Source organism: Meleagris gallopavo, chromosome 3 (assembly GCF_905368555.1).
Source record: "Meleagris gallopavo chromosome 3, MGAL_WU_HG_1.1, whole genome shotgun sequence".
NCBI classification, from domain to species: Eukaryota; Metazoa; Chordata; class Aves; order Galliformes; family Phasianidae; genus Meleagris; species Meleagris gallopavo.
In genome coordinates, this window is record NC_139406.1 from 32609986 (window position 1) to 32634822 (window position 24837).

General features: G+C 44.9%; 1 protein-coding gene across 1 annotated transcript; it reads right to left on the reverse strand.

Moving 5' to 3' along the window:
- Nucleotides 1–4072: 4072 nt before the first annotated feature.
- On the reverse strand, nucleotides 4073–9688 carry IRX2 (iroquois homeobox 2). The gene is made up of 5 exons (XM_085220586.1): nucleotides 9185–9688; nucleotides 7111–7516; nucleotides 6105–6845; nucleotides 5328–5395; nucleotides 4073–4662 (listed from the first exon to the last, which is right to left on the reverse strand). Exons 1-4 carry the CDS (start codon nucleotides 9425–9427, stop codon nucleotides 5352–5354), a joined length of 1434 nt encoding a protein of 477 aa, XP_085076712.1. The 5' UTR covers nucleotides 9428–9688; the 3' UTR covers nucleotides 4073–4662; nucleotides 5328–5351.
- Nucleotides 9689–24837: the final 15149 nt, after the last annotated feature.

The following is a 24837-nucleotide window of genomic DNA, read 5'->3' on the forward strand; positions in this document are numbered from 1 at the left end:
CAATAAATTGTCAATTTATCTCCCTATAAAAATGCACATACTTATTATCTTTTTTTTTTTTTTTTTTTTTTTTTTTTTCTTCCTCTGGACGATTTTTAAAAGCCCGAGCAACGACAGTATCCGTTCGTGGAGCGCGAAGAATTTCCCCATTTTTCCTCCCTAATATTCGCTATTTTGAGATCCCCAGTCACAGACATAGCAGGAGCGTCGCTGCCTGCTCTTCGCTGCCTTCCGAGGGCAGCCAGGCCCGGGTGGCCCCGAGTCTGCCCTTCAGGTCTCCAAATCCCGACTGGAGTCAGGTGAAGGGCGCGGCTCCGGGGCCTCGCGGTGCCTGCCCCCCTGTCCTTTCTTCTTGTGCTTTCCTAAGGGGAAATACAGCGTGCTCTGCCGGGATTGGATGTGAAATAGAGACATTCCCCTCGGCTGGAGGCGGAGGTCCTCCTGTCCCCTCGGCGGGGTGCCCGCAGGTAGCGCTGCCCTGGGTCGCAGCCCCGATGTGCCCCGCCGGCACCACTTCCCCTCCGCGGTGCTCTTAAAGGCTCTGCTTCGGAGTCACCGCGTAATAATCGGGGATTAGATGCATGAGTGCTTTGAATATGCATCGAGGATCCCTTTTGTTTCTGAACTTTTTTTTTTTCTTTGTTTCTTCCCTTTTAATTCTTTAGAAGCCAGGAGCATACCTGAGTTATTAGTTAATGGCTTAAAAACAAAAGGGTGAATTTCATTTTATTTCATGTGCAGTGCTACTGTTATTAACAATCTCTTTTGCCGCTTTTATTCAACTCCTACACTGCAAAGGCTCTTTTCAGCTAAGCGGAGCGTGAGTAGCTTGCCTAAGCACCGGGAAATACAGAAAGCACGAAAGCAACGCATCGATCTAGTGTAAATTCCGTCTCTCTCTCTCTCACCCCTTTCCTTTTCTCTTCCAAAACTCAATAAGCAATAAAATCCTTCCGGTATTGATTACATCCCCGCCACGGGTTCTCAGCGGCGCGGTGACTCTGAACTGCCTTTAAGTGAGATGTAACATGTGGCAGAGGCAGAAACTTCCAACGGCGAGAGGCTTGGGATCGTCTCTCTTTTTTCTTTTTACTTTCTCTCTCTCTCTCTCTTCTTTTCTTTTTTCCTTTCTTTCTTATTTTCTCTCCCTTACCCCGAGGGGGGGCGGCCGACCCCCTCCCGCCGTTCGCTCAGTGAGCGGCCGTTAGCGGAGGGCTCGGCCAGGTTGGACGCTGCATACTGCGGCTCGCTTCTTCACCTGGAAGCCATCCTTCCCCTAAAAAGCTCGACTCCTCCTCCGATAACGGACTCTGGGAAAGATCTCCTTTTTATTTGTCGTAACTGTTTTTACTGCCGTTATTGCTATCGCTGAGCTTTCTAGTAGCTTTGCCCTCAGATAACTTCCCCTAGCCTGCTCCCCTGCGACCGGAGCTCGTGTCCAGGAGCAGTTCCCACGTCCGTCTGCCTGTCCGCTGCTGCCTGAGCTGCGTCCCCTTCCCTTCCCCCCGCCGCCCGTCAGACAAAGGTGGGTGACGCTTTTTTCCGCTCTGGCAAGCAGTTGGTGAGCAGCTTTCCTGAAACAATAACTCTCTTATTGAGAACAAATGTTGACATTCGCAGGGAGCGAGGCAGAGCGCAGCCCAGGAAGCGCGAGGTGGAAAGCTGCCCTCTTCCTATTTGGCGACAGCGCCGATTCCTCGGGGATCCCACCTGAGATTAAAGGCTGAATTTCAATAAATCAGCTCTAATGAAACCTCTGGCCCCGCGGAGGGAAGCGTTTGTCTCTCCCTCTCCGAAACTAGGGGAGGGAAAGGGTGGGGGGGGGAAGCGGAGCAGATATAGACGGGGTGTGAGGTTTTAATCCCGGCGGGGTGATTAGCATCGTTATGAAATAAACTGTACGCAAAGTGCTGCATTTTATCGCTCACGCCTCTTCCTCGCTATCCTGAAATAATCTCACTGCTCGTGCCAGCGATCCAGCAGGGCTCCGCTTCCCTCCTGCTTTCAATTTCGATTACTAAATCTCAAATGACGCCGAATATGGTCTCCTCGCCCATTAATTTCTGTTTTTAAAAAGAAGTTTATTTGCCAAATCGTTTGGGTGTCGCCCATCTGCATTTCTGAGCCACTCGTGAATTTCTCGGGAGATGAGAGAAGTCCACTGGGTTTAACATACAGAGCGAATATTCAAAAGCGAGTTTTCCAAGTCTTTCTACTTTTCTTTCCAGAAAGAAATCCAGGTCTAAATACTAGCAAGGGTGGGTAAATTATGGAAATCTTTTATAAGTCTTCGGGCGTATAAACATCAAAGGAATGTCGTTAGCCTTTTTTAATCTCTGCCATAGCTTTTGGTTTTTACCAATTGAAGTGTTCACGTTGTGTCCAACAGAGACCTGGAACAGAAAACGTGGGAGGTGGGGGCTGATGGAGCAGGAGGGAGAGCGGCGAAGAGAAAGTTCAGGCGTCCCCCAAAACTTAAACAGTTCCCCTGTAAAATCTCCCCAAACCGCACAGAAAAGGCACTCTGGAGGGTGACTTTAGTCGATATTTGCATTTACATCGCCTGCTAAATTGGAGAGAAGAGCAGAATTGCTTCTTAGCCGCTATCTAATTGTACTGCTCTGTGCACACAGACAGAACGACACGTTACCTCAATGAGAGCCAGGATGTTTAAGGGGAGAGAAGCATCGTTCAACAACACAAGAAGATGAGCAGGCCTCCAGCTGCACCGATCTTCGGTGTTTTATATTTAGCTAGACGGATCCCATAGTTTCCCAGAATTACAATATTAATTTCTGCCCTATCAGCTGAAAAACACATGCATTTTCTCAATCATTTAGACAGCTTTATAGGGGTAAAATATGACGGAGGGGGCCGGGGGAAGATAGATCAGGGGGATTACGTATACGCACTTAAGAACACAGCGTCTTTTTCCCCCCGTTTAATATAATCACAACATATTTCCTGACTCCAGCCTAGCACGGCTCTTTATCCAGTTAACATTCCCAAGGCTGATGCCTGAAGTATCTAAGATCACTTTCAAATGCCCTTTCTAACAAGACCTGAGCAAGAGGCCACTAATTTTCAGTGAACAAAAAGCCACTGGAGAGAGATCCGTTTGTCAATATCAACTGGTCCAGCAATTTCCCATCTTCAGACACATCGGCCTATCTGAGCTGGCAGATGTTTAGACAAGATTTTATAAATTGTTCAATATCAGACCATAATGAACCCCAACTGACCATTCCAAAGCAGCTAAAAGCATTCAGGATCTCCCCTGCTGGGATCTAATAATGCTCTCACGCTGGAAGATTATTAATCACGGAATAAAATAGATGAGCCTCTTGAAAAATAAGTGTATGATTGATTAAAGGGCAATCTAAGAAGCTATTATTCTTGTTTTATAACCGTAAGCTATATTCACTCAATTTATCTTTTGGGGGAAATAAATGATTGTTCGTTTCTTTTCTGAAATTATATTATATGAGGATTCCCATTATTTTCTGAAAATTAAGATGATTAGTTAGCTGATTTTATGAGCTCAATCTAAGTGGATTTCTTCTATGACTATCAAGTTAAAGATGTAGGGAAAAAAAAGAGAAAAAATCATTAAAAACAGGAATCAGACTTTTTCTCTTCATGCTTCTGTACTTGCACATTTTAGCTAGGAGCAGAAACAAAGAAATTAGAAATAAACTGCAGTTGATTATAATTCCTTTTTGTTTTCCCTAGAAATGTTGGATTTAAAGAACATTAACCCTAATAAAGAGCTACCTCATACCCAACATAAATAGTTCATAAGAAACACGCATGTATTCACATTGCTCTCTCTACGCATTTGCATGTGTGTATACAAATACGTATTTCCACACATGTGCACATTTAAAGCTTCAGTACAACAGAACAACCCAGAACGAATTAATTTATGAGGGGTATATCTTTGCAACATATTTAAATTGCTTACTCATTTTATGGTCTAAGCTGCACTAGAGAAATTACAACTTTCATAATTTTCTGGATAATAGATTACTACTTTGGGGGAAATGAAGGAAAAACACCATATTGTTGCAGACTAGTCTGTTTTTTATTTACAATTAGAGATATAAATTAGTAAAGAATTCTCGTTAAACAACCAAAGATTGTATAACCATCAACGTTTCAAATAAAAACCAGGCAAAATTTATTTACAAAAAGTTCAGATTCCATTGCAATACAACTTGCATAAATTACTAGAAGCTTTATATCGTTACAAAAATAAATATCAAATTTGTTTCCACTTTGTAAGGACTCAAGTTCTCCAATCACGTCTTTATTATCTCTACTGTATACATCTTTTACAAATAAATTTTACAATAAATCCTATCACACCTATCGAATATATACCGTGGCAATGAAGTGATCAATTTGAGATATCCTGAGAAAAACAGATCTGTTTTCAAAAGTCACACGTACATTGGGGAAACTATACTATACCAGCAAACTCACATTATGTCCAACAAAATTCTGGTTTAATAATTAGAGTCTGAAGATTTAATAGTGCTCTGTGGTCTTCTTTTATACAGTGGCACAAGATGTGATCCGGATTTAGAGATTTGTTATATATATTAGCTCAGGGAGAGATGATGGCTTGCTGACTTTTTTCAAAGCAATTGTGACACCTACCTGTGGACCAAGGAAAAAACCAGATCATCCAAAAATCCTTCAATTACACACTAACGCCATTAAACTCGAAAAATACTGAAAGTAAGGCAAAACTCTTACACGTCTAATTTTTTTTCCCCCCTAATCAAAAGAAAAAAAAAAAAAGGAAAAAGTATCAACAAGGTAATTTTTTTGTTGTTGTTTATTTAGCCCCAGGTAATGAGGGTATTAAGAATGGCATTGATAGCCAGGCAAGGAGCAAGTCACAGACAACACACCCTGCATGTGGATAATCGTCCCTTCTCATTTCAAATACACGATCGCCATGTAAAACCTCACTTAAAATGTGCCATTGCAGCACTGCCACGTGAGCACAAGAACTTTGTTTCTGAACAATACCTTCAAAAATATTCTTTCAAGCTCGCTTTTCTTTAGCATTTAAATAGTCCTCACACAAGCAAAGAGTACACGAGGTGAAGGAAGTCTAACCTGACTTTAAAATGAAGACAAACACGAGAAAGAAAAGCTGTAATGAGAGGCTTAAAAATAGCAGAAAAGAGTGCCTTACTCTGTAATCAGAGCCTCATGTAATGAAGCAAGAAATTAACACTAAGCAAGTCTCGATCTGCGCGCTGTCTTAGACCTGGTGCCAAATGATCAGCGTAATAGAAAACGCTCTCACTTACTTGCATTGCTGCGTGATTGTACTTCTATAGGTATGGTTGTACTCCTACTGTGCAGACTTCAGTGGGATCTGTCAAAATATAACCGTCAGTTAGTCACAGGACACAGCCAGCTAACCAGATTATACACCGCGCGCACAGCCCAGCGCTCGCTCATGCGGAAGCCGGAGCTGAGACCTTTAAAAGACTGGGCCATATTCCATCTCTGCCCTTGTCTCGAGTATTATACATGCACATGTATAAATGTATTAGAATAAGCTGACGGTTATATTAGCATAAAACTTTGTCCAAAAAGAAAGAAAGAAAAAGAAAAAAGCTAAAAATGTCACGCTCCACAAAATTTTATGTCCAAGGTTAGCAATTACCCAAACTCAAATCTGTACAAACCGTGAGAATACTGGCAACAAAGAGAGCAAAACCAGTCTGTCGATAGTAGTAATAATAGTATTAATAATAATAATAATAAAGTTAACGACACCCTTGCTCTCTGGATATCTTTGTATTTAGTTTTCCTTTTTAAATCAGCATGAAAAGCTGTGTCTGCAGCATGCAGCAGTGATCTAAAAGTTGTCATTTACATCACAGGTACCTGTATGCCGGGGACATGCAATTTTAATCCCTGGATTACACTGCTGCCCATCTTCAGCTCTAGGCCGGTGGCAGCGGTGACCGTGCACGGTGTTTTGTCCGAAGTATTCACAGCGTATGGGGAATTTACAGTGGGCGGGGAGGGGTGGTGAGGGGGCAGGAGGAGGAAAGCGGTAAAAAGAAGGCACCTACCTTTCTTAGAGTCATAACTAGAGGGCCTGTAATGTTGTTCTAGCTGGTTAGTGATCGTTTTCAAAGAGTCACTGCTCTGCTTGTGGACAGAGCTGGCATTTAGGACAGTCTGACTGAGTCCCTCGTTTGAAGCCACTGCCGCCGAGTTGTATCTCAGGATCCCCTGGCTCTGGAGAGCGTTAAAGTTCCCATAGTTTGTGTAATTGCTATAAAAAGGTGAGGTGTAATAAATATGCCTCCCCAGGAGGGAGGAGGGCGAGTAGGCAGCGCTGTGCGGGGCGGAGGCGGGGGTGGCCGAGGCCAACGCTGCCGGCGGGCAGCTTTGGCCCAAGTTCTGGCTCTTGAGGTCCGAGGTGGCGATTTCGGCCAGCGACCAGAGCTTGGGCTTGCTGGCCGGCGTCGGGGGCCCGGGGGAGGCGCGGCCGCCCAGCGCCGCCTTGCTGGCGCTGCGGGCGGCGTCGGCGTGCGGGTGGCCGAGCAGAGGGGCCTCCACGGCGGCCAGCGGCGAGGAGGTGGCTGGCTTGGCCGGCTGGTCGCGCTCCCCGCCGCCGCCGTCGTCCTCCTCGATGTCCTCCTCGTCATCGTCCTCGTCCTCCTCTTCCTCTTCGATGTCCTCGTACTTGTCTTTGCACTCCGAGCCCGACTCGCACAGAGGGTCGCCGGCCCGGCACGGCAGCTTCTCGCCGTCCGACTCGGCTGAGCACGAGTGGTCCGTCAGTGAGTCCACTTGCAAGCTGATCCCTGCGGGGTCGGGGGCACAGAATGAGGCACAGCCGGAGGAAGGTGGGGGGTGGAGGAGGCGGCAGCCGTGGCCTCGCCATGTCACCACCTTCCTATGCAGGGCCACCCTTCCCCCCGGGCCGGCGCCCCCCGCCCGCCCCCGGCCCTCCCCGGCACCGTCAGCCCGGGGCGACGGGACGGGAAGGAGCGCGCTTAAGGGTCCCCGCCGCCCGCTCCCGGGGCCAATCCGCCGCCCTCGGGGCGCCCTCGCTCCCCCCGCGCCCACCTTCGTCCTCGGCGGAGGTCTCGTTGCTCTCGGGTATCTTGTCAGGGCTCTCCTCTTTACTCCTCGCCCCGTCGCCATCGTCGTCGTCCTCGTCCTCACTCTTGTTCCGCGGGGCCCACGTCATCTTGTTCTCCTTCTTGAGGCGGCGGCGGGCGTTGGCGAACCAGGTGGAGACCTGGGTGAGGGTCATCTTGGTGATGATGGCCAGCATGATCTTTTCGCCCTTGGTGGGGTAGGGGTTCTTGCGGTGCTCCTGCAGCCAGGCCTTCAGCGTAGCCGTGGCGTCGCGGGTGGCGTTCTTCCTGTACGCGGGGTCGTTGAGCTGGTAGGGGTAGGCAGGGCTGCCGTACGGGTGGTAGCTGATGGCCCCGGTCATCCCCGTCGTATGGGCGTCGTAAGGGGAGCCCTGGACAGAACAGAACGGTGGGGATGGCAATTTGTTACTGCTGAGAGCCATTAGGGAGTTGTCAAGGCGAGATCGGCGGTTATGTTTGTATTTCCCCGGGACGGTGTCTTGCATCCATATTCTATGAGGGGTAAAGCGGCACCCAAAGGCGTTAAGATGGGACATCCTCCCACCCCCCTTCCTCCTCCGCCACACGCGCTTAAAACCGGCTATGTTTTGATCTTTCTGATTAATTTCAGCTCCTCGTAATTGAATATTTCTCAATATCGGGTTTGAACGGCACAGACATTTTAAAGGCCCTACAGGTAACGTCTTGATATCTGCATTTCTCTCAAAGGTTCAAAAGATGTTTCCTTTTTTGCTATAGAAAATACAACAAAGCCGCCACTTAGCAATTCACTGCACTAATGCATTGCAAATCCAATTTGCAAATCAGAAGATATGCACCGTTTCGAATTGTTCAAATGCGATGTAATTAGCATTTTAATTCGCCCTTTTACGTTCAAATTGCGCTTATTTAAGGCTGCATAATGCGAGAAAAGTTAAAGATATCGCGGAGGAACTCGTTAACTCCCCGCACAGCCCCGAACCCCGCGGAACGGCGACCCGCGGGCAGAGCAGCACCCGATCTACCGCACAGTTCCCAACCCGCTGCAACTTCCAGCCGACGGGAAAAACAAGCGCGGTCCTTAGCTCCGTCTCACCGCCCCGAACAGAGCACGACAGTAATGGCCCACAATTCGCGAGCAGAAAGCGAGGGGCTGCCCCGCTGCCGCCCCCTCCTCACATCGCCGCCGCGGTTCCGGGCTGAGATTCAGGGTACGGGGCTTTGTGTGTGTGAACGAGCTCCGCGCCCGACCCTCTCTGAGCGTTTATAAAACTCTATGGCCATCTAGCCGTACAGCTAATGTACGTAGTTTACGGTTTTATTTATATAGTTTATGCGCATAACATACACACACGCGATTGCAAATGTTCCTTTTAACTAATAAGAAGAAAGTGAAATCCGAAACTGCGGCCACCACAACCATCTTGGGCTTAAGCGGAGCTCCCAGATCGCAAACAGATGCTCCTTTTCATTCCTAAAATCCAGTTAAACCATTAGCACAAAACACGCTGAAAGTAAATCAAACCACACGGGGATAAAGCCCACAGCGCATCGAAACACTGACTTAAAGAGAGAGAGAGAGAGAGAGAGAGAGAGAGAGAGAAAAAAACAAACAAAAAAACCCAAACAAACAAAAAAGAAAAGAAATCCTCCTGTATCCTACCACAGCGAAAATAGAGGGGGGGAAAAAAGAGAGAGAGAGAGAGAGAGAAAGCGGAGGGACGCGGGGGGAATGGAAGCACCGAGCCAGATTGACCGAGAGATCCGACTGCACGGCTCCGCGAGCCCCGCTCCCAGGCCCCCGGCGGCCCCGCGCTCGGCCGCGGCGCGTAGAGAGGCGGCCCCGGCCCCGCTCCGCTCCGTGCGGCTCCGGCGGCCCCGGGCGAGAGCAGGCTGCGGGGCGGCACTGGCGGAGCGGAGGCGGCAGCGGCGGTGCGGGGCCTCCGGGCGGCCGTGTCGGGGAGTGATGGTGAGTGTGTGAGGAGAGAGGCTGAAGATGATGAGGAGGATGAGAATGCGGATGCTAATGAAGAAGGAGAGGGTTTCTCTTCGGTAGTTACCATGTAGGAGGGGAATCCCGTGGCGGGGTCTGTGGAGTACTGGAGCGGGCTGGTGAAGCCTGTGGCCGCCGCCTGGGCGGTGAAAGCTGCCGATCCCGGATAAGGGCTGAACGCCGAGCCCGACGAAGACCTGGCCAGCTCCTCGCTCCTGGGGGCCGCCAGCGCCGACGCCCCGTATGCCGGGCAGGAGTACAGAGCCAGCGAGCCAGGGGGCTGGTAGAGGTAACCCTGAGGATAGGACATGGCTTGCGCTGGCGAGCACAGGAGCAGGGAGGGGGCGAGGGTGACCGGCCCTGCTGCTGCCGCTGCTCCCGGCGCTGCTTTCGTGCTCTCCCTCTCTCCCGCCCTCCCTCTCTCTCCCTCCCTCCCCTCTCTCTCTCTCTCTCGCCCCAGTTGGCTCTGTGCAGTTATGTAGAGAATCGGAATTGTTATATGCTCCCCCCCATGCGCACCCGCTCAGAATAAAAACAAACAGGAGGAAAAAAAATAATAAAAGAACAACCACCCACCCGCCCCCCCCACCCCCCCCTCCCCAAAATAAAAGGGAAAATAAATCGAGCGGTCAAAAATCCAACCGGGAGGGGAAGGGCATTGGGAGGGACGGAGGAGGAGAGGGTTAATAGAGTGAGAGAGAAAAAGGGAGAGGAGCAGAAAGGGAGAGGGGGAGAGAGAGAGAGAGAAAAAAAAAAGCGAGCCCCCGAAATCAGAAAAGTGGCTGCTGCTGCATATGGAGTTCTCCCAGCCAGCCAGCCAGCTCCCCCAGCGCCTGCGAGCTTGAATTTTGGGGGAAGTATAGAGTCTGAAGTGAAGAGTTGAGGGAAGGAGCACTCGAGTTTCTGAGGGACATTGGAAAGCAGAGCTGTCCGTCAGCGCCGCTCATCTGCATAGCGCGGTGGACCCGCCCCCTCCCGCTCCGGCCCCGTCTCCTCCCGCGGCCGGGAGGCAGCAGCAGGCAGGCAGCGAGCGCCGCTTTGTACTGCAAGGCGGCTCCCGGCCGTCGGCATACGGCCGGAGCTCAGCACCCGCACCGCTCCTCGCCGGACTCCCCTTCACGCGCGTTCTGTATCCACGAGGGGGACTGTATATATATATGTATGCTATATACATATATATATATGACAGGCGCACACGTCCCTTCACACACGCACGAGATGGAGAGCCGCACGCGCGCACGGATCCTATGTGCATTTGCACTCGTGTGGGCGCACAGAGCCAGGCTCGACGGAGCACGAGGGGAGAGAGCTGGGTAAAAGTGCTGCCCTATATGGCAGGAGAGGAGAGCTCAGACCGCCACATCCAGGATCGCGCGCTGTTCCTGGCAGCAGAGCTCTACAGTTGTATAAGTTGCCACGAATAGGCAGGAGCGAGGCGTGGAACGCGTTTGCACAGATGAGAAAAAAAAATGCTCAGCTTTCTTTCATTTCTGTCCTTCCTGGTGTGGTGCGCGGGGGAGAGGCCTGGGGGGCTCCTTCCGGGGGCTCGCTGCTCCCTTCCCCCCATTGCAGTCCGGAGAAATCTCCCGGAGTACGATCACGGTGTAATTGATTTCCCAAATAACGTAATCTCTTCCTCTCTCCCTTCGGCCCTGGCCGCCATCAGCTTCGCTCCAGCCCCAGATACAGGAGGACGAGACGAACGCACCGCTCTTTCCTTCTTAATACGGATATAAATAAGTACATACACATACATCAGCGGGTGCATACGTTCATTTTCCTATGACCAGCCCACAGGGACTTACAGATACCCGCGCTAGACACGCACTACAGCTCCGGCCTTAGGCTCTCGGGATGAGCAACGGCGTCCCCGCAGCCCCCGCATCCCCGGCTATCTCCGCCCGAGGGCTCCGCGCTGGGCCCGGCCCGCGGCCCTGGTCTCCCGCATCTCGTGCCGCCCGCAGGTGGGAGCGGGGCCGATGGGAGCCGCGGTCCTTCAGCCGCACTGCGCGTAGGATGAGGAGCCCCTGCGCTTCTGGGAGGTGGGGGTGAAGGAGGAACAAAACAAAACAAAACAAAAAAGGTTCATCGAACAATGCGTTTTATTCCTGCAGCATTTGTGAGTGAGCGGTGGCCCCCTGTTTAACCAAACATATCGCTGCGCGTTTGCGGCCGAGTTCAGGGAATACCCGAGGTAATGTTGTTGGGGAGCGCGCAGGTATGCCGACAAAGCGGTTCAGAGCTGGGAAGAGGGGGTGGCTCGCTGCGGGCGAGCAGGGCAGCTCATTGTTAATCAATTAAACACGCGGCTAATGGAAAAAAAATACACGTCGAGAAGCCGCTGCTGCAGTCCCGCGGGCGCAGCGGGGGAAATGCCGTCTGAAAACTGCTCAGGCATCGAGGCATCGGGATGCCTATGCTGGAGCAATCTGAGCTTCTCATTTTCCTTCTCTATCTGATTTTCTATCCCTTCCCTTTTTTTTTTTTTTTCTTTTTTCTGTCTTTCTTTCTTTCTTTCTTTCTGTGAAGCCCACGTAGCAGTTTGCCTGTGTGCACAGCAGCAGCAGATATCTGGCCAGCAGGCAGAGGGATCAATTCCCACCAGCTCCATCAGCTCCGGCCTGTGGAAGAGGCAGCCCCGAGCCAGGAAGGTGAGGGGAGGAGGTTAACACCAACAGGTATTTCTTGTCATTAACTCCCGGCTTCCTGATAAGGGAGTGATAAAGCACTGCTAAACTCACAGCAACAGATTACAGAAAAGATGCTTCCTTCCCATCTTGATGATGAATGCGCATATATTACATAAAAATAGAAACTCGAAAAACAAGGGCTTTTATATAAAGCACATTCGTATTTCGGTAGTTCTGTGGAATAATCGATATCACGCGATTACATCTGAATAGTCAATTCCTGTGTTCCGCACACCGGTTTCTAAGTATATGAGCTCTGCTTTTGAACGGAGCAGCAGCTGGAGAGCTAAGAATGCAAAATTAATTATAACATTATAAAGTCATACATGAATCTCTGCAAGTCAACCTGCCCGCCTTGCAAAACGCACCATACCCTCCGCATTTTGATTTGGAAAGCCAGCTCTGTTCTTTCCAGCAGGGGTGGTGCGAGAGAGCGTTCAGCTCCGTGAATTGATTGCTTTTAGTTCCTCCTCTTTAATAATTAGTGGAACAATGCAGATTGGGAATACAATGGCCGTTGTGTTTACATTATAACAGGGGATTAATGCTATTAAGTGAGTGTTACAGTTATGACCTGGGAAGAGTACTTAAATAAATACCGCGATCCCGGGAGAATCGATGTAATTCAGTTCAGAGTGTGCGGAGATCCGCACAGCCACACACGCACACACAGATAGGGATCTCCATGCAGAGCCCCACGCACATCCATGTGTCACACACGCAGGGTCACGAGCACTTCCGTGCAACTGTAGGTGTTGTTCCAGCCTCCTTCTGCTTCGCTCAGTGTAAATATTTCTGCCTGTGCTCTCGATGGGACGAATGTTTAAATGAAGACCATCAGCCCCTTCCTCCAAACACAATGAGCAACAGATTATATGTCTGATCCTGTAATATCTGCCGTCCAAAAATCAATGTTTTATACACAGAAACGGGGTTAATTTCTCAATCACGGATGAATGGGGCAATATACTCTCAATTCAAAAGGCGAGTTTCTACGTTGGTTTGATTTGCATCATTTTTGTCGGGCTTCAGAGAGCCATGGATTTACCCACTGCGAGGCAATGGTCTGCGTTTTATTTCCACGATTACACCACGAATTTGACTGCACAGAGCGAGGAGCTGCTGGGGGCACTGAGACAGTCCCGGGCGAACTCTTCGCGTGGAACGAACGGGAAAACTGCGTCCATAACGCTTTTAAACATCACTCAGAGTACGTGGTTGTGTTCAACTTCTAGCCGGAGTTCTCCCGGTTGGGATCTGAATGCCTTTCGAAGGGAATGGAGCTTTCATCTGCCCAGATCCCCAGCTGAAATCTAATTTTCCCATTGTAATACTAATAAAATGCCGTCTAACTTGAGCTGTCAAACAGTAAAATAGTATTACATGCACTTTTTATTGGTAATAACTGTGGCAAATTAACATGCCTACACAGAGACATTAAGGCTTTTACACAGAGCGTTCTTTATTTGAATCATCTACTCATTAGGTCAGCATTTACCTTCCTAGATTTTAAGCTCTGCTCTCGCCTTGTCTTCTTTTAATTCATTTTGCTCCATCCTGCAGAGCTGAGAAGGGAGCCAAGAGCTTTCCATACCCTTGTCCCTTCCCAGCTACTGCCCACCGCCCTCCTGAGAGGCAGGTTTTTCTCTTTGCCATTTCTGAGCTACCTCTCCCCAGTGCCAGTGTGTGAAGTTTTCGGGCGGTGAAGTTGGAAGCCAAAGCCCGCTTCCCGCTGCTCTCCCCCCGTTCTGCGCACTGCGCGCTCCAAGCGCGCACGGCTGCGCGGAGCGCGGCGTTAGGTGCCGGGTACCCTCGGCCCCGCTCATCGACATGTATTTAGGGAGGGCAAAACAGCGCAAATCGCGCTGGCGTGGAGATTTTCCTGCCTCAGGAATGCTCCCCGCGGCCCGGAGAGTCTCGCACGCCCATCGCCCGGACAATGCCGGTTACCAAATTGCCGTGACACGGTCCCAGCAACTTTCGAAGCAGAGCGAAGTGGAACTTGGTGGGATTTGGAGATGTAACACAATGTGCAGCACAAACAGTTTCCTGTGACATAACCACACAATGGGCTGGGAACGCTTTCTCTTTTCTCTCATGAAATGGGGGGCCGCCACCATCTCCCGGAGACAACGACGTGAAATAATAGGCTATTGTATTTAAAAATAACAAATGACACACGCATACTGTGCGAGAGGACTTGTCCAGTTTTCCAGTACAAGAAGCCCTCCTTCCGAGGCTTCCTCCGGCCGAGGCGCTCCCCGAGCCAACGAGGAGCCGGCCGAGCCCTAACGCCGGGCAGGGTTAGAGCAACAAGCAGGCAAAACCGAAAGGGAGAATCGGACAGAAAGAACTTTTCTTTCCCTTTCCTCGGGATGGAACCTTTATTTCGAGCCGTGCATGGGAGGGGGCGCTGTGGCGATGGGTTCCCCGGCGCTCCGAGCGCTCGCAGCGCGGTTGTTTATGTAAGCGCCTTCCCCAGGCTTTCTTTTCACACGGCACTCGGTGCCTTTGGGAACCCTATTATCTGCTGTCGCCCGTGGTACCTGCACGGAGACGTGCACTGCTCGCAGGAGCTGTGGCCACTTCCCCGTACCCCTTCCTCTTTTTCTTCCTTTATTGTAAGAGTGCTATAGCTCACTCCGCTTTCAAAACACAGTGAAAGAATGCTCTGCCGAGGGAAGCGCTCAGGATTTAACGCCTTTCTATAACACACAAATGCGCTCAAATAGCCAAAAATTATCCTCCCAACCCTTATTTATGGCTTTTTTCTTTTTCTTTTTCTTTTTCTTTTTCTTTTTCTTTTTCTTTTTCTTTTTCTTTTTCTTTTTCTTTTTCTTTTTCTTTTTCTTTTTCTTTTTCTTTTTCTTTTTCTTTTTCTTTTTCTTTTTCTTTTTCTTTTTCTTTTTCTTTTTCTTTTCTTCTTCTTCTTCTTTTTCTTCTTCTTCTTTTTCTTCTTCTTTTCCTTTTCCTTTTCCTTTTCCTTTTCCTTTTCCTTTTCCTTTTCCTTTTCCTTTTCCTTTTCCTTTTCCTTTTCCTTTTCCTTTTCCTTTTCCTTTTCCTTTTCCTTTTCCTTTTGTTCTCTTCCAGGATATCTGTGTCTTTGAAATGTTGCACTCACAACAGGCAGCCTTCAGGAGGATTTAGCTCCCCCCTTTTGGGATGTTACAATGGTGTGTGTGTATGTGTGTGCAGGGGGGGAGAGGGGAGGTGCTGTGCTAGGGAAAAAAAAAAAAACTAAATTGGATCTCTAAAAAGCAGATCTAGCGCTTAGAAAATATTCTTCCTATATGTCACATTGTTATTAGGAGTCTTAGTCATTCTCTGCTTAGGGAAATAGAAACAAATATGTATCCGTAAGGGTAAGAGAAAAGATCTCCAAAAGCCTTCTCGGAGTCCGCTATTTTCACCTGAAAGGCAGACGGTGTTTCTCAGGGCTAGAACAAGTGTACAATCCACAGGTGGAATAGTTCCTTCTTCTTGACTAGGAAAAAGGGGGAGGGAGGGGGGGGGAGACAAAAAAAAAAAGGAGAAAAATGGTAAATAATTGCATCTTGTTTTTGAACCGAGAAATCTACGTGGGGGAGGCATAGGCACGGAGGTTCCCCTACTCACTCTGAGGGGCTCATTGGACTGCTGCCTCTGCCACACATCCCATCCCCACCCATGGCTCCAAGACGAGTTCTGTGTTGAGAGGAGCAGCGCTTCTCACTTGATGCCAGGCGGTCAACTCCTCATCTTTGCCTGTGGGCTTCATACTCAGCCAACGCGTCTTGGAGAGAGTGCTTCGGAGTTAGCGGGAGGCTCAGTCCCTTCAGCGCCTGGTGCGCCTTCAAAGTCGGTGATGGACGGAGTAAGGGGAAAATGGAACGATTTAACAGAAGGGACTGAGGTTACTCTGTTTTAAGGGTTCATGTCAAAGCGGATTCTTCTGACATGGTAATAGGCAAGAAATAGGACTAGGCACTTTGGTGCCTGAGGAGGACATGTAAGCTGGCCTCCTTCACTTGAAGGAGATGTATATAAATGGAGTTCTCCCACTGTTTCTTCCCCATGGTGATGCTGGCACTGTGGAAGCCTCCTGTCAAGGTAAAATTGCTTTAGACAGTTTTGAAGCCACTCTGCCAGACCCCTTCCCCTTCTCGTAATTGCCATCATCTGTTTGATCGCCGCTTTTAACACTAGAGAGCACCTGTTCACCTGCTTTGTGCTTTTCCCTCATTCATTCGCTCACACATTCAGTCACTATACACATGTACATGTGTATGTGTATATCCTCCATTTGTAGATCTAGAAAGACATTTCCAAATTACACCTGCAATCCAGAAAGCCCCACTCTTTCCAGTAAACAACGTTTTGGAAAAAAATGAGGTTTCTCATATCCATTTGACACCAGGTAATTTCCTTTTTCAGAATAATCAACAATCACCACTGTATCTGAAAGATTCAAGATTGCTGGTATACCCTGAAACCAGACAGAAAAATATGCAGAAAAACTGCAGGCATACTCAGGGCAAGGAATAAATATCCATGTGCGTAATAATGGCAAAAGCTATGAAAACATGTCTATTTAAACTGATGCAGCACAGTCCACAAACATTCAAGCAGCTTTAAAATAATTTTGTAGCTCTTTTCCACTAGTAGGCAGAGTCAAGGGTATTTTTTGGTTTTAGTTTCATTAAGATTTCCTCTAAATCACTGTCAAACTTCTGTTGTTCCTTGCGTCGAGTTAGAGAATAGCAACAAAGCTATTCTTTATCTTCAGGCTTCGCTGCAAGTTAGAATTTTGGATTTTTTTTTTTTGGGTGGGGTGGGGGGAAGAAGGAAGACCTTTCATAACAGTAACTTGTCATATATAAATGGTAAAAAATTATGTTACATTTGAATATTATTACGGAAAGAAAACACATTTCCACCTTCTTAAAAAATTGCAATCTAATGTTCTTGATATGATCTCACTGCTTTTCCCCACTTTACAGCAGTGCTAAAGTAGACAGTCAGTTTTATCTTGTTTACAACCTTCCTTCAAATCTCATAGAGGAAGTGCAGCCAGACCATCTGGCCCTTAGCCTATAACTGTCCAGGTTTTAAGACACTTTCATCTGGGAAAGGCTGGTGGCCAACCTGCCCCTGAGAAGTCTAACCACATGCACGTTTCTCCTGACACAGCTGACTCACTTCAGTCAGTAGAACCACAGAACAAAAGCTGGTTGAAGAGTTGCGCTTTGATTCCTTCTGATATCAACATAATTTTTGGAATGACACGAACTGTGGACTTTGTTGTGTGTTTGGCTATGCTCAGCATTACAGTGGGATCCTGTCATAGCTAAAATATGGTGTATAGGCTGACTTCACTCTATGGAGAGTTTGGAGAGCTTGTCTTGTTTTGCTAGTAAGATATCTGGGAAAAAACTGCTTGACAGTGACTCTCTGAGTGATCTGCTTTAAATTAATAATAATACAAGTTAACAGTTTTTTCTTCGATTTTCAGGAATATGTTACATTTTACATTGAAGTATAGGTTCCAGGACTTTAAAAGAACAAATCTCTTCATTCTTATCAGTAGACAATGAATTCTGCTTTATGCAACTCAGCCTTTAAACACATGATCTTTCAGTGCGCCTCTACAAGGAAACTAGCAAAATGATTCCTTTTGTTTTGTTTTGTTTTGTTTTTCTTTTCTTTTCTTTTCTTGGATGTTCCCTAATCACTAATTAGCGAAGATCTAGAAGGTTACAACTCCTCTGCATTTTTGAACACAGATTTTTGAAACTATTTTTGGGAAGCATGTGATGTCATTACCTCAAACACCAGAGGTACACAATGTTTTAATTTTATTTCTCATGCAAATACACCACTCAGCTGTTTCGTCTGGGACCTATTTGTCAGAGACCTCATACATAAAAGAAGTTATGGGAGTGGGAAGAAAAAACAACCAATAAACCAACATCCTTCACCATGACACTTTGTCTCAGATAATTTTGTCCTGGGATCACCAACTTTTGGTTTTCTAGTCTTCTCAATGTTTTAATGTTGTTGGAGACTCGAAACTGATATAAAAAATTCCTTTCTACCTCTCAGTCTTCTCCTCTCCTGCTACTATTCCCTCAGCTTCTCTTAGCTGAGCAAGAAGGTAGAGGCTATGGTGGACTTGCCTTTGTGACATTCAGAAGGGAATAATCTCACCAACAAAACAATATGAACATCAATTGAACTTCAGATTAATAGTCAAACACATCAGATAGATCTTCACAATACTTTTAGTAGGATTTCACTGTAAACTAGCAAAACTTTGTTCTGTAAATATACCAGTTCAAGAAATGGCTCATCACCACTCTCGTAAGAATGTATAACAGGCTTTTGGTTTTGCACAGACGAAGTTAACATGATATGTGCAGCTTCAGGTCAATAAAAATACGTATTCTTTTCAAGGATAGATAATTAATTTCTAAACATCTATTGTGTTTCAATTGCCTTTGAAAACCCTATCAGATTTGTAAACATTATCCATTAACAATATTTCCATAAAGTTGATTAAAAATTATCCATGAAGGGATGAAACATTAGTTCTAACCTTTGTCAAAAATATGGATTATAAAGGAATCCTTTCCCTATAAGTATGCTTGTTTCAAATAGGTAATTGAAACATGAAACAGTACACTGAATATGTTTGTGTGTTTAATTTTTTATTATGCTTTTATTTCATCAATAGAATTGTCTGTTTCAACTTTCTTAATTGACATTTATTTAACAGAATTTGCCTAAAGAAATGGAAACAAATCTGTGATTTCTTCCTGGAGCTATTCTTTTATTTTTTTCTTCCTTCTTCTTTCACTTCAGATGGTCAGATAGTCTACCAGACACATTTTTTTAAAGTCAACACTTGGTATTTTTGCAATGGAGCATGAGGGCCATGATTATGTCTTAATATTCATGTTCACAACATTGTTCAAAGGAAAACTCACTGAAATTAAGAAAAAAAGTAGTAAAAATAATTATTTCACCACTTTTCATGATGACTTGTACAATTTATAGAGGTTAAATCCTGTTAACACCAAGTACTGCAGAAGTGGGCAACAAAGGACTGCTACCAATCCACAAAATGAGTAGAATAGGTATATAGGAATCCTAGTGAAGAGGTAGCCGAATTTACATGCTTTTACAAACCTGCTATTAATTTCAGGAATACAAATTATGTTTTAAAAGTTTAGACTTTCAGCATAATTTAAGTCGTAAAAAAGATGTCAAGCACAGATGAATAAAAAAAAATATGAATAGGTGAAAGGCTATGGAAGCAATCGACTTTTCCATCTGAGAGGTAGGTCTGAGAGCACAGCACAGCAAGATTAATCTTGTGTGGGTAACCACAGAGCATATATGTGAGGTGAAGCTATAGACTGAATGAGCCATGAGACGGAGCAAATTAGAGACATTCACTTGTCTTGTAATAATTAAGTTTTATATCAGTGAATAGGTAATAAAGGAAATTCTGAGATGTTCCTCCCTGCTTTAACAAGCAAAATGGGATCCTTGAACCTCAGTGTCTGCAACTGGGCAAGAATGGCCTCTTTGTGAACTGTATTTTTCTCTTCATATCTTAAAGCAGAAGAAAGCATCACCAGTTAAGTCTCTTCTCTCCACTATTATTAGAAAGGTATCATAGATTTTTTCCTTCTTGCAGCATTTTATTTCATTTTAATTCATTTGCAGAATGTCATTATGTTTTCAGCAAAGCTCATTGAATTTTTCTCTTTAGAGTACTTACTTTGTCTGGAGCTGAGCATGTGATCTCTCTTGGTTCTTAAAACATGCCTGAAGATCAGCACCAACATGAGAGAAAATTCAGCTGTGGAACGAAAAGTTGGATTCCAAACCAAGCGAAGGTATGTTGCTATTTTGGCTATTAGATATGACAATTCTGTGTTCTTAGACGTTGTATTTTTATTGACATTCTCCGTGGAGAAAAATCTTTTTTCTCTTTGTGTATGTTATTCTATATGATAGATAACTCAAGATTTCAGTAGAATAATATGAAGAAGATCTATCAAATAAGATGTGTTTTTATGAAATAATTTAAAGCCATAGAGCATACACTGTTTTCTTCTACAAAATTACATAGAATATAATCACATTAATTTTTGGGTTAAAGATCAAGAAAGATTAAGAAAAGCACGTAAATTTTCCATGGTAGAGATCTGTCTGAGGAAGTTGCGCCAGCATCTTGGCCTTGCTTCTAGAAAGCAAGAAATTTTTTACATTGCTGCAACACAGTTTCCAGGCCTAAATGGCATTTTCAAAGATAGTGATATACTGAGCAGCCTATACCTCACTGGCCTTGATGATCAGGTTCTGATCTTGGCCAAAATCGGTATTTGATAAAAGAAAATATCTGAAATGTTTAAGTATCTAATGGGCTGATTGAAAATTTGGTTCCTAGACCTTGAAACTTCAAACAGCACGAGGTTCAAAGCCTATAAAAATTGGATCTCCTGATTTTGTTCATACTGAAACTGGTATTATTATTATTTTTTTCCTTTTTTTTTTTTTTTTTTTTCTGTACCTTGGGCAGAGTCTACTAAATTTTTGTTCATTTGAGGCCCTGTTTGAGTTATACAGCATGCTGTACTCAGATACACCTCTGAGGCACAGAGAGTCCTACGTGCCCATGACAGGTAGATGTGAACCACAAAGCGAGTACTGAAATTGGTTCTGTCACCTATTGAAAATACAAGCCATCTCTCTACTGTATTCTTACCTTTCTGCCCTGTGACCTGACTGCTGAGCTCTCTCTCAGCCTTTCTTTTAATCCTCCTTTACTCCATATGCAACTCCTTTCTGCCTCTCCATAGGAGAGTTTCTTCAGTTTTACAGTAAATATAGTGCTACAAGGGAGTAGGTACTATCTAAGCTCTGGGAAAAGAGGAATAATAACACACACACACATACACACACACACACACCCGCATGCAGACAAATAGCATAGCGGCTTTTCAAAATAAAAACTGAAAAATAAAATTACTCAGAAGTGTTTGAAAAGCAAGTAGAAGAAATCAGAATTAAGTAGATGCTGTCTCAGCGAACAGCTCTTGCTTATTTAACTGTAAAGGTTATTCTGGGAAATTCAGGGCTGAGAATTCTTACTTTAGTACCAAGAAAGTTGGTTGAAATGCTAATTAAAAACAGAATTATAAAATACCCAGCTGAAAATAATATGATGGAGACAGATCATCCTGGCTTCTGTAGAAGAAATCTGTGCCTCTGTAAGCTATTCACATTCTTTTAATTGTTTGGGTGTGATAACAAAGGATTGAATACAAGAAGATTGGAAAACATAATTTATTTGGACTTTTGCAACAGATGACAAAATTACCACTGTAAATCTCATGAGTTAGACATGGGTTTTCTTATCAAAAGCTCCACACACTCATAGGGTCTTACAGTCCTCAGTGTTGCAAGAACTAAGAAATACAAAATCATCTTTAAAGATGACTTCACTTTTGTGAGAGTACCTTAGCCAACAGAGCAAAATATTTAACATAAAAGGTACAATGCAAAGGTACAATGCTTAATTACACAGTTATACAGTAATTATGCTAATACTATTTTTATCTAATTTTATTGATTTAATAAGACTGTTCTTATTAACAGTCTTAGAACAAAAATTACCTATTTTTTTTTTTAATTCCCTCTCCCCCTTCCCCCCCAAAAAAAACCTCCCTATCTCTTCAATCTGTCATCATACAAGCTTTTTAATGTCTAGAATCATTTTTTTCATCTGCCTCTGCTTTTGTTAGCAGCTTCAGCAACTAATTACAATTTTGGGCAAAGAAAGTCTTTGTTCAAGATTCTCATTCTTTATACAACAGTGCCAGAACACCCAGAACACAAGACTTCCCAGAGCTGCTCCAGGAAAAACATTAAATGGCAAAGACCAAACTTGGTATTCCTATAATGTTAAAAAGACTTCAAAGAATTAAACTGAGAGTGAAAAAGAGAGACAGAGAGAAGGAAAGAGATACAGAGACAGAGGAAAGAAAAGAAGGAAAGAAGGAAAGAAGGAAAGAAGGAAAAGTTAGTGAGTGAGCTCTGCAGTTAATTTTATTTTGCAGATTAAAAAAAAAAAAAGATAAAATTGATTTAACGGAAGGAAGATATGCTGATAAAAGAAGTACTGAAAACAACATAAATCCCCATATGAATTCATCAACACTAGAGGACTCAGTCAATTTAGAGCAAAACAAATGCTTTTTATCTCTGGGACATCAAACTGATTTTACCTGGTTTATTTTCCAATATCCTGGCACCTGCTGTGGTCGGTATTCGTCCAGAATTAGTAAACAGGGACAGCACAGACTTGAACTATACTGATACATTTACACAGTACTTTTCCCTGTGACCTAGAAACTTGCCCATGTGCTGCTCTGGGAGCCTGCGTGGATTTAAAAGCAATGTAACTTTGTTCTTGAGGTGTGATATTGAGAGTAGTAAACTCGGCTTACGTTTGGAAATGGGGCATCTGTATGGCACAGCAGCAGGCCACATGGCTTAGCTCTTCAGGTCAGCATTAGCTCAAGGCACTCTTCCCCCAACACAGTTTGTAGATTTCTGGGAGGTCTGAGAATGTGTGAAAATACTCAGTAGGCTCAGTTTGTCCTAAAGGCCACAAGTTTTCCACTTCTGCTTTATGTCTCAGATCTTATTCAAGAGAATTCTTAGCTTGCTAATGGGTTATTGCATGTCCTTCACCTTGTCCTAAAAATTGTTTCATTTCTTAAACAATACATCAGTGATGTTGGCACTTGATTTTGTATCTCAAATCCAAATAGGAAACTTCTGGCATGCCTACAAAAATCTATGGAATAAAAAATGCTCTTGTATGTTGATTCTTTCTACAAAACAAGCTTTTGAAGTCACTGCATCTGAAGCCATTAGATGAGATTCCCAGGTAGCACAAGTCAATTTATGAGTATGGAGCCAATTTATGCAGGCAGAGGATTTAATTGCTCATTTTTCTGGGGGAGGTATTTGTGTAGAGATCACAAGAAATTTTGTCCTGGAATGTCTGGCATACAGGCATCTAGGAAGGACTGGGCAAAAGGAGGAGAGAAAGAATGTAGAAGAAAATGGAAAATAATAAAGAGCAACAAAAACATTCATGACATATCTGTTTTTAATTTTTGGTCTTTACAGATCTGGGTTTCTGATAGGCTATTATGGTAATGACTTAACTAACTCTTCAGGGGCATTTCTGGTCTGCATGGCGAGAAAAAACTTCAGTGCTCACATACTTCTTAGCTCTTAGTGTTTGCTTGTCTGTGAAGCTGAATGAAATCTTCTGACTTTTTTTTTTTTTTTTTTTTTGGAAGTGGAGGCAGATAGATACCAAAACACTTTACAAAATCATGTCCATCTTGTTGAGTGCTTCACTTCGGAAAAACCTTGTAAAATTCTGGAAGAATCAAAAGCTTCCTTCTGACAATTTGGTAAGCAAGTGAAGCACTTCAATTATTTCATTTGAAATGACCTCCCATTTTGAAATTTCCTTCAGTGTTTTTGAGAAAAACAGTTTTGAAAGGTTTGAACCCACATAAAGTATTTTGGGTTGCATCATTTTTGCAATGTTTCATGAAACTCTGAAAAAGAAAATAATTGTCAATTTGATCCAAAACAAACCCTTTATATTTTTTTGAACTACTGATGAACCAAAATCCATTTCTTTGCTCCGTTCAACCTAAATGAAGAATTATTAAGGATATGCTAACTAACATGTTTTTCTCATTTTTTCATCCCCTTTTTGGAGGCAATTCCATGCTACGGGTGAAATTTAATTAACTGCTTCATAGTATTTCTATTATTCACGCATGTGTAGTCCTGACGAGTGAAACAGAGGGTCATTTCTGGCTCTTCACCTCACGAGAGGACAGCCAAGGCTTTGATGAGGATCTGGATGTTCTCCTTCCTATGAGCTTCCTGAAGAGACCAAAGGATCTTTTGAACTCAAAGACAGTTTGTATGGAATAGAAACAAGGTTAAACTTTATAAATAAAAATTTTCTCTCTGCAAGGAAAAAAACTAGCAAAAATTTATGAACAGCTTCACCCCTCTGTGTTGTGTGAGGTGGGTGCTTTCCTCTAGGTTTGGTTTCAGCCCACTCTGTGACTTTCTGGATTGCAGCAAACTCCCTGCAATCCTCTGATCCCTTGGAAGACCTCTTCCTGTCACCGAGAGAGTGCAGATGTTCCCTGCCCCTTTCATTAATCTCTCTATGAACAGCAGGTTCCCATCTTCTCTCTGGGGCTTCCATTCTCTTCTCTCTCACTACAACCCAAAGCCTGGGAGCTCCTCCTCTCCTCTTTCTCCTCCCACCCAGTCCCCAGGCATGCTCATCTGCTCTCCAGGGAAAGGAGGAATCTCTTCTCCCTCCAGGGGGTCTATCTGACCTTGTCACTCCCTTTTTAAAGGAACACGACATACAACAGAGAACAAAAAAGTAAACCAGATGCTGTCCAAAACAAACCTACTCCCATGCCAGAATAGAAAATCAGCACATCTCCCAGGCTTGATTCTCTCAAAAACCCCATCACGTGGATGCCTAGGCCCTCCAGCTGTTTGTTCTCTGTGTGTGGAGCAAGAAGACTGCGTTCTGGTAACTTCTGCACTAACTGGCCAAGATCCATCAGATTTTTTGATCCAAAGCTTTTGCCCATTTCCAGATTGCAACTTACTCAGTGTACTTTACATGAAATGCATGAAAACAGAAGGAGTAAATCCAAGGCTGTTTGTTTCTTGCTCATGCTCATGAAAACAGCAAAACAGGATGGCCATTAGTACTGAGCACTGTGGGCCTAAAAATAAGGCAGGCTGAAAATTCTTGGGCTAGTGTGAGGTGGGCTTTGATGAGCATACTAGTGTGCAACTGTCTCTTCTTCATCTTCCAACAAATTTATGCTAATTTCTACAGCCTACATAGCAAGGCCAAGTCTGCGGCCCCTGCATTAGCGAGATGAAGTCTGAGAATGCCTCGCTGTCT

Bases quoted from the DNA above. Each gene is read 5' to 3' on its own strand.
- IRX2 (XM_085220586.1), bottom strand. From the start codon at position 9,427: ATGTCCTATCCTCAGGGTTACCTCTACCAGCCCCCTGGCTCGCTGGCT. The intron at 6,846-7,110 runs GTGGGCGCGGGG...CCGACCCCGCAG, and splicing joins GACCTCCGCCGAGGACGAAG to GGATCAGCTTGCAAGTGGAC. The intron at 5,396-6,104 runs GTAGGTGCCTTC...ATATTTTGACAG, and splicing joins TAGTTATGACTCTAAGAAAG to ATCCCACTGAAGTCTGCACA.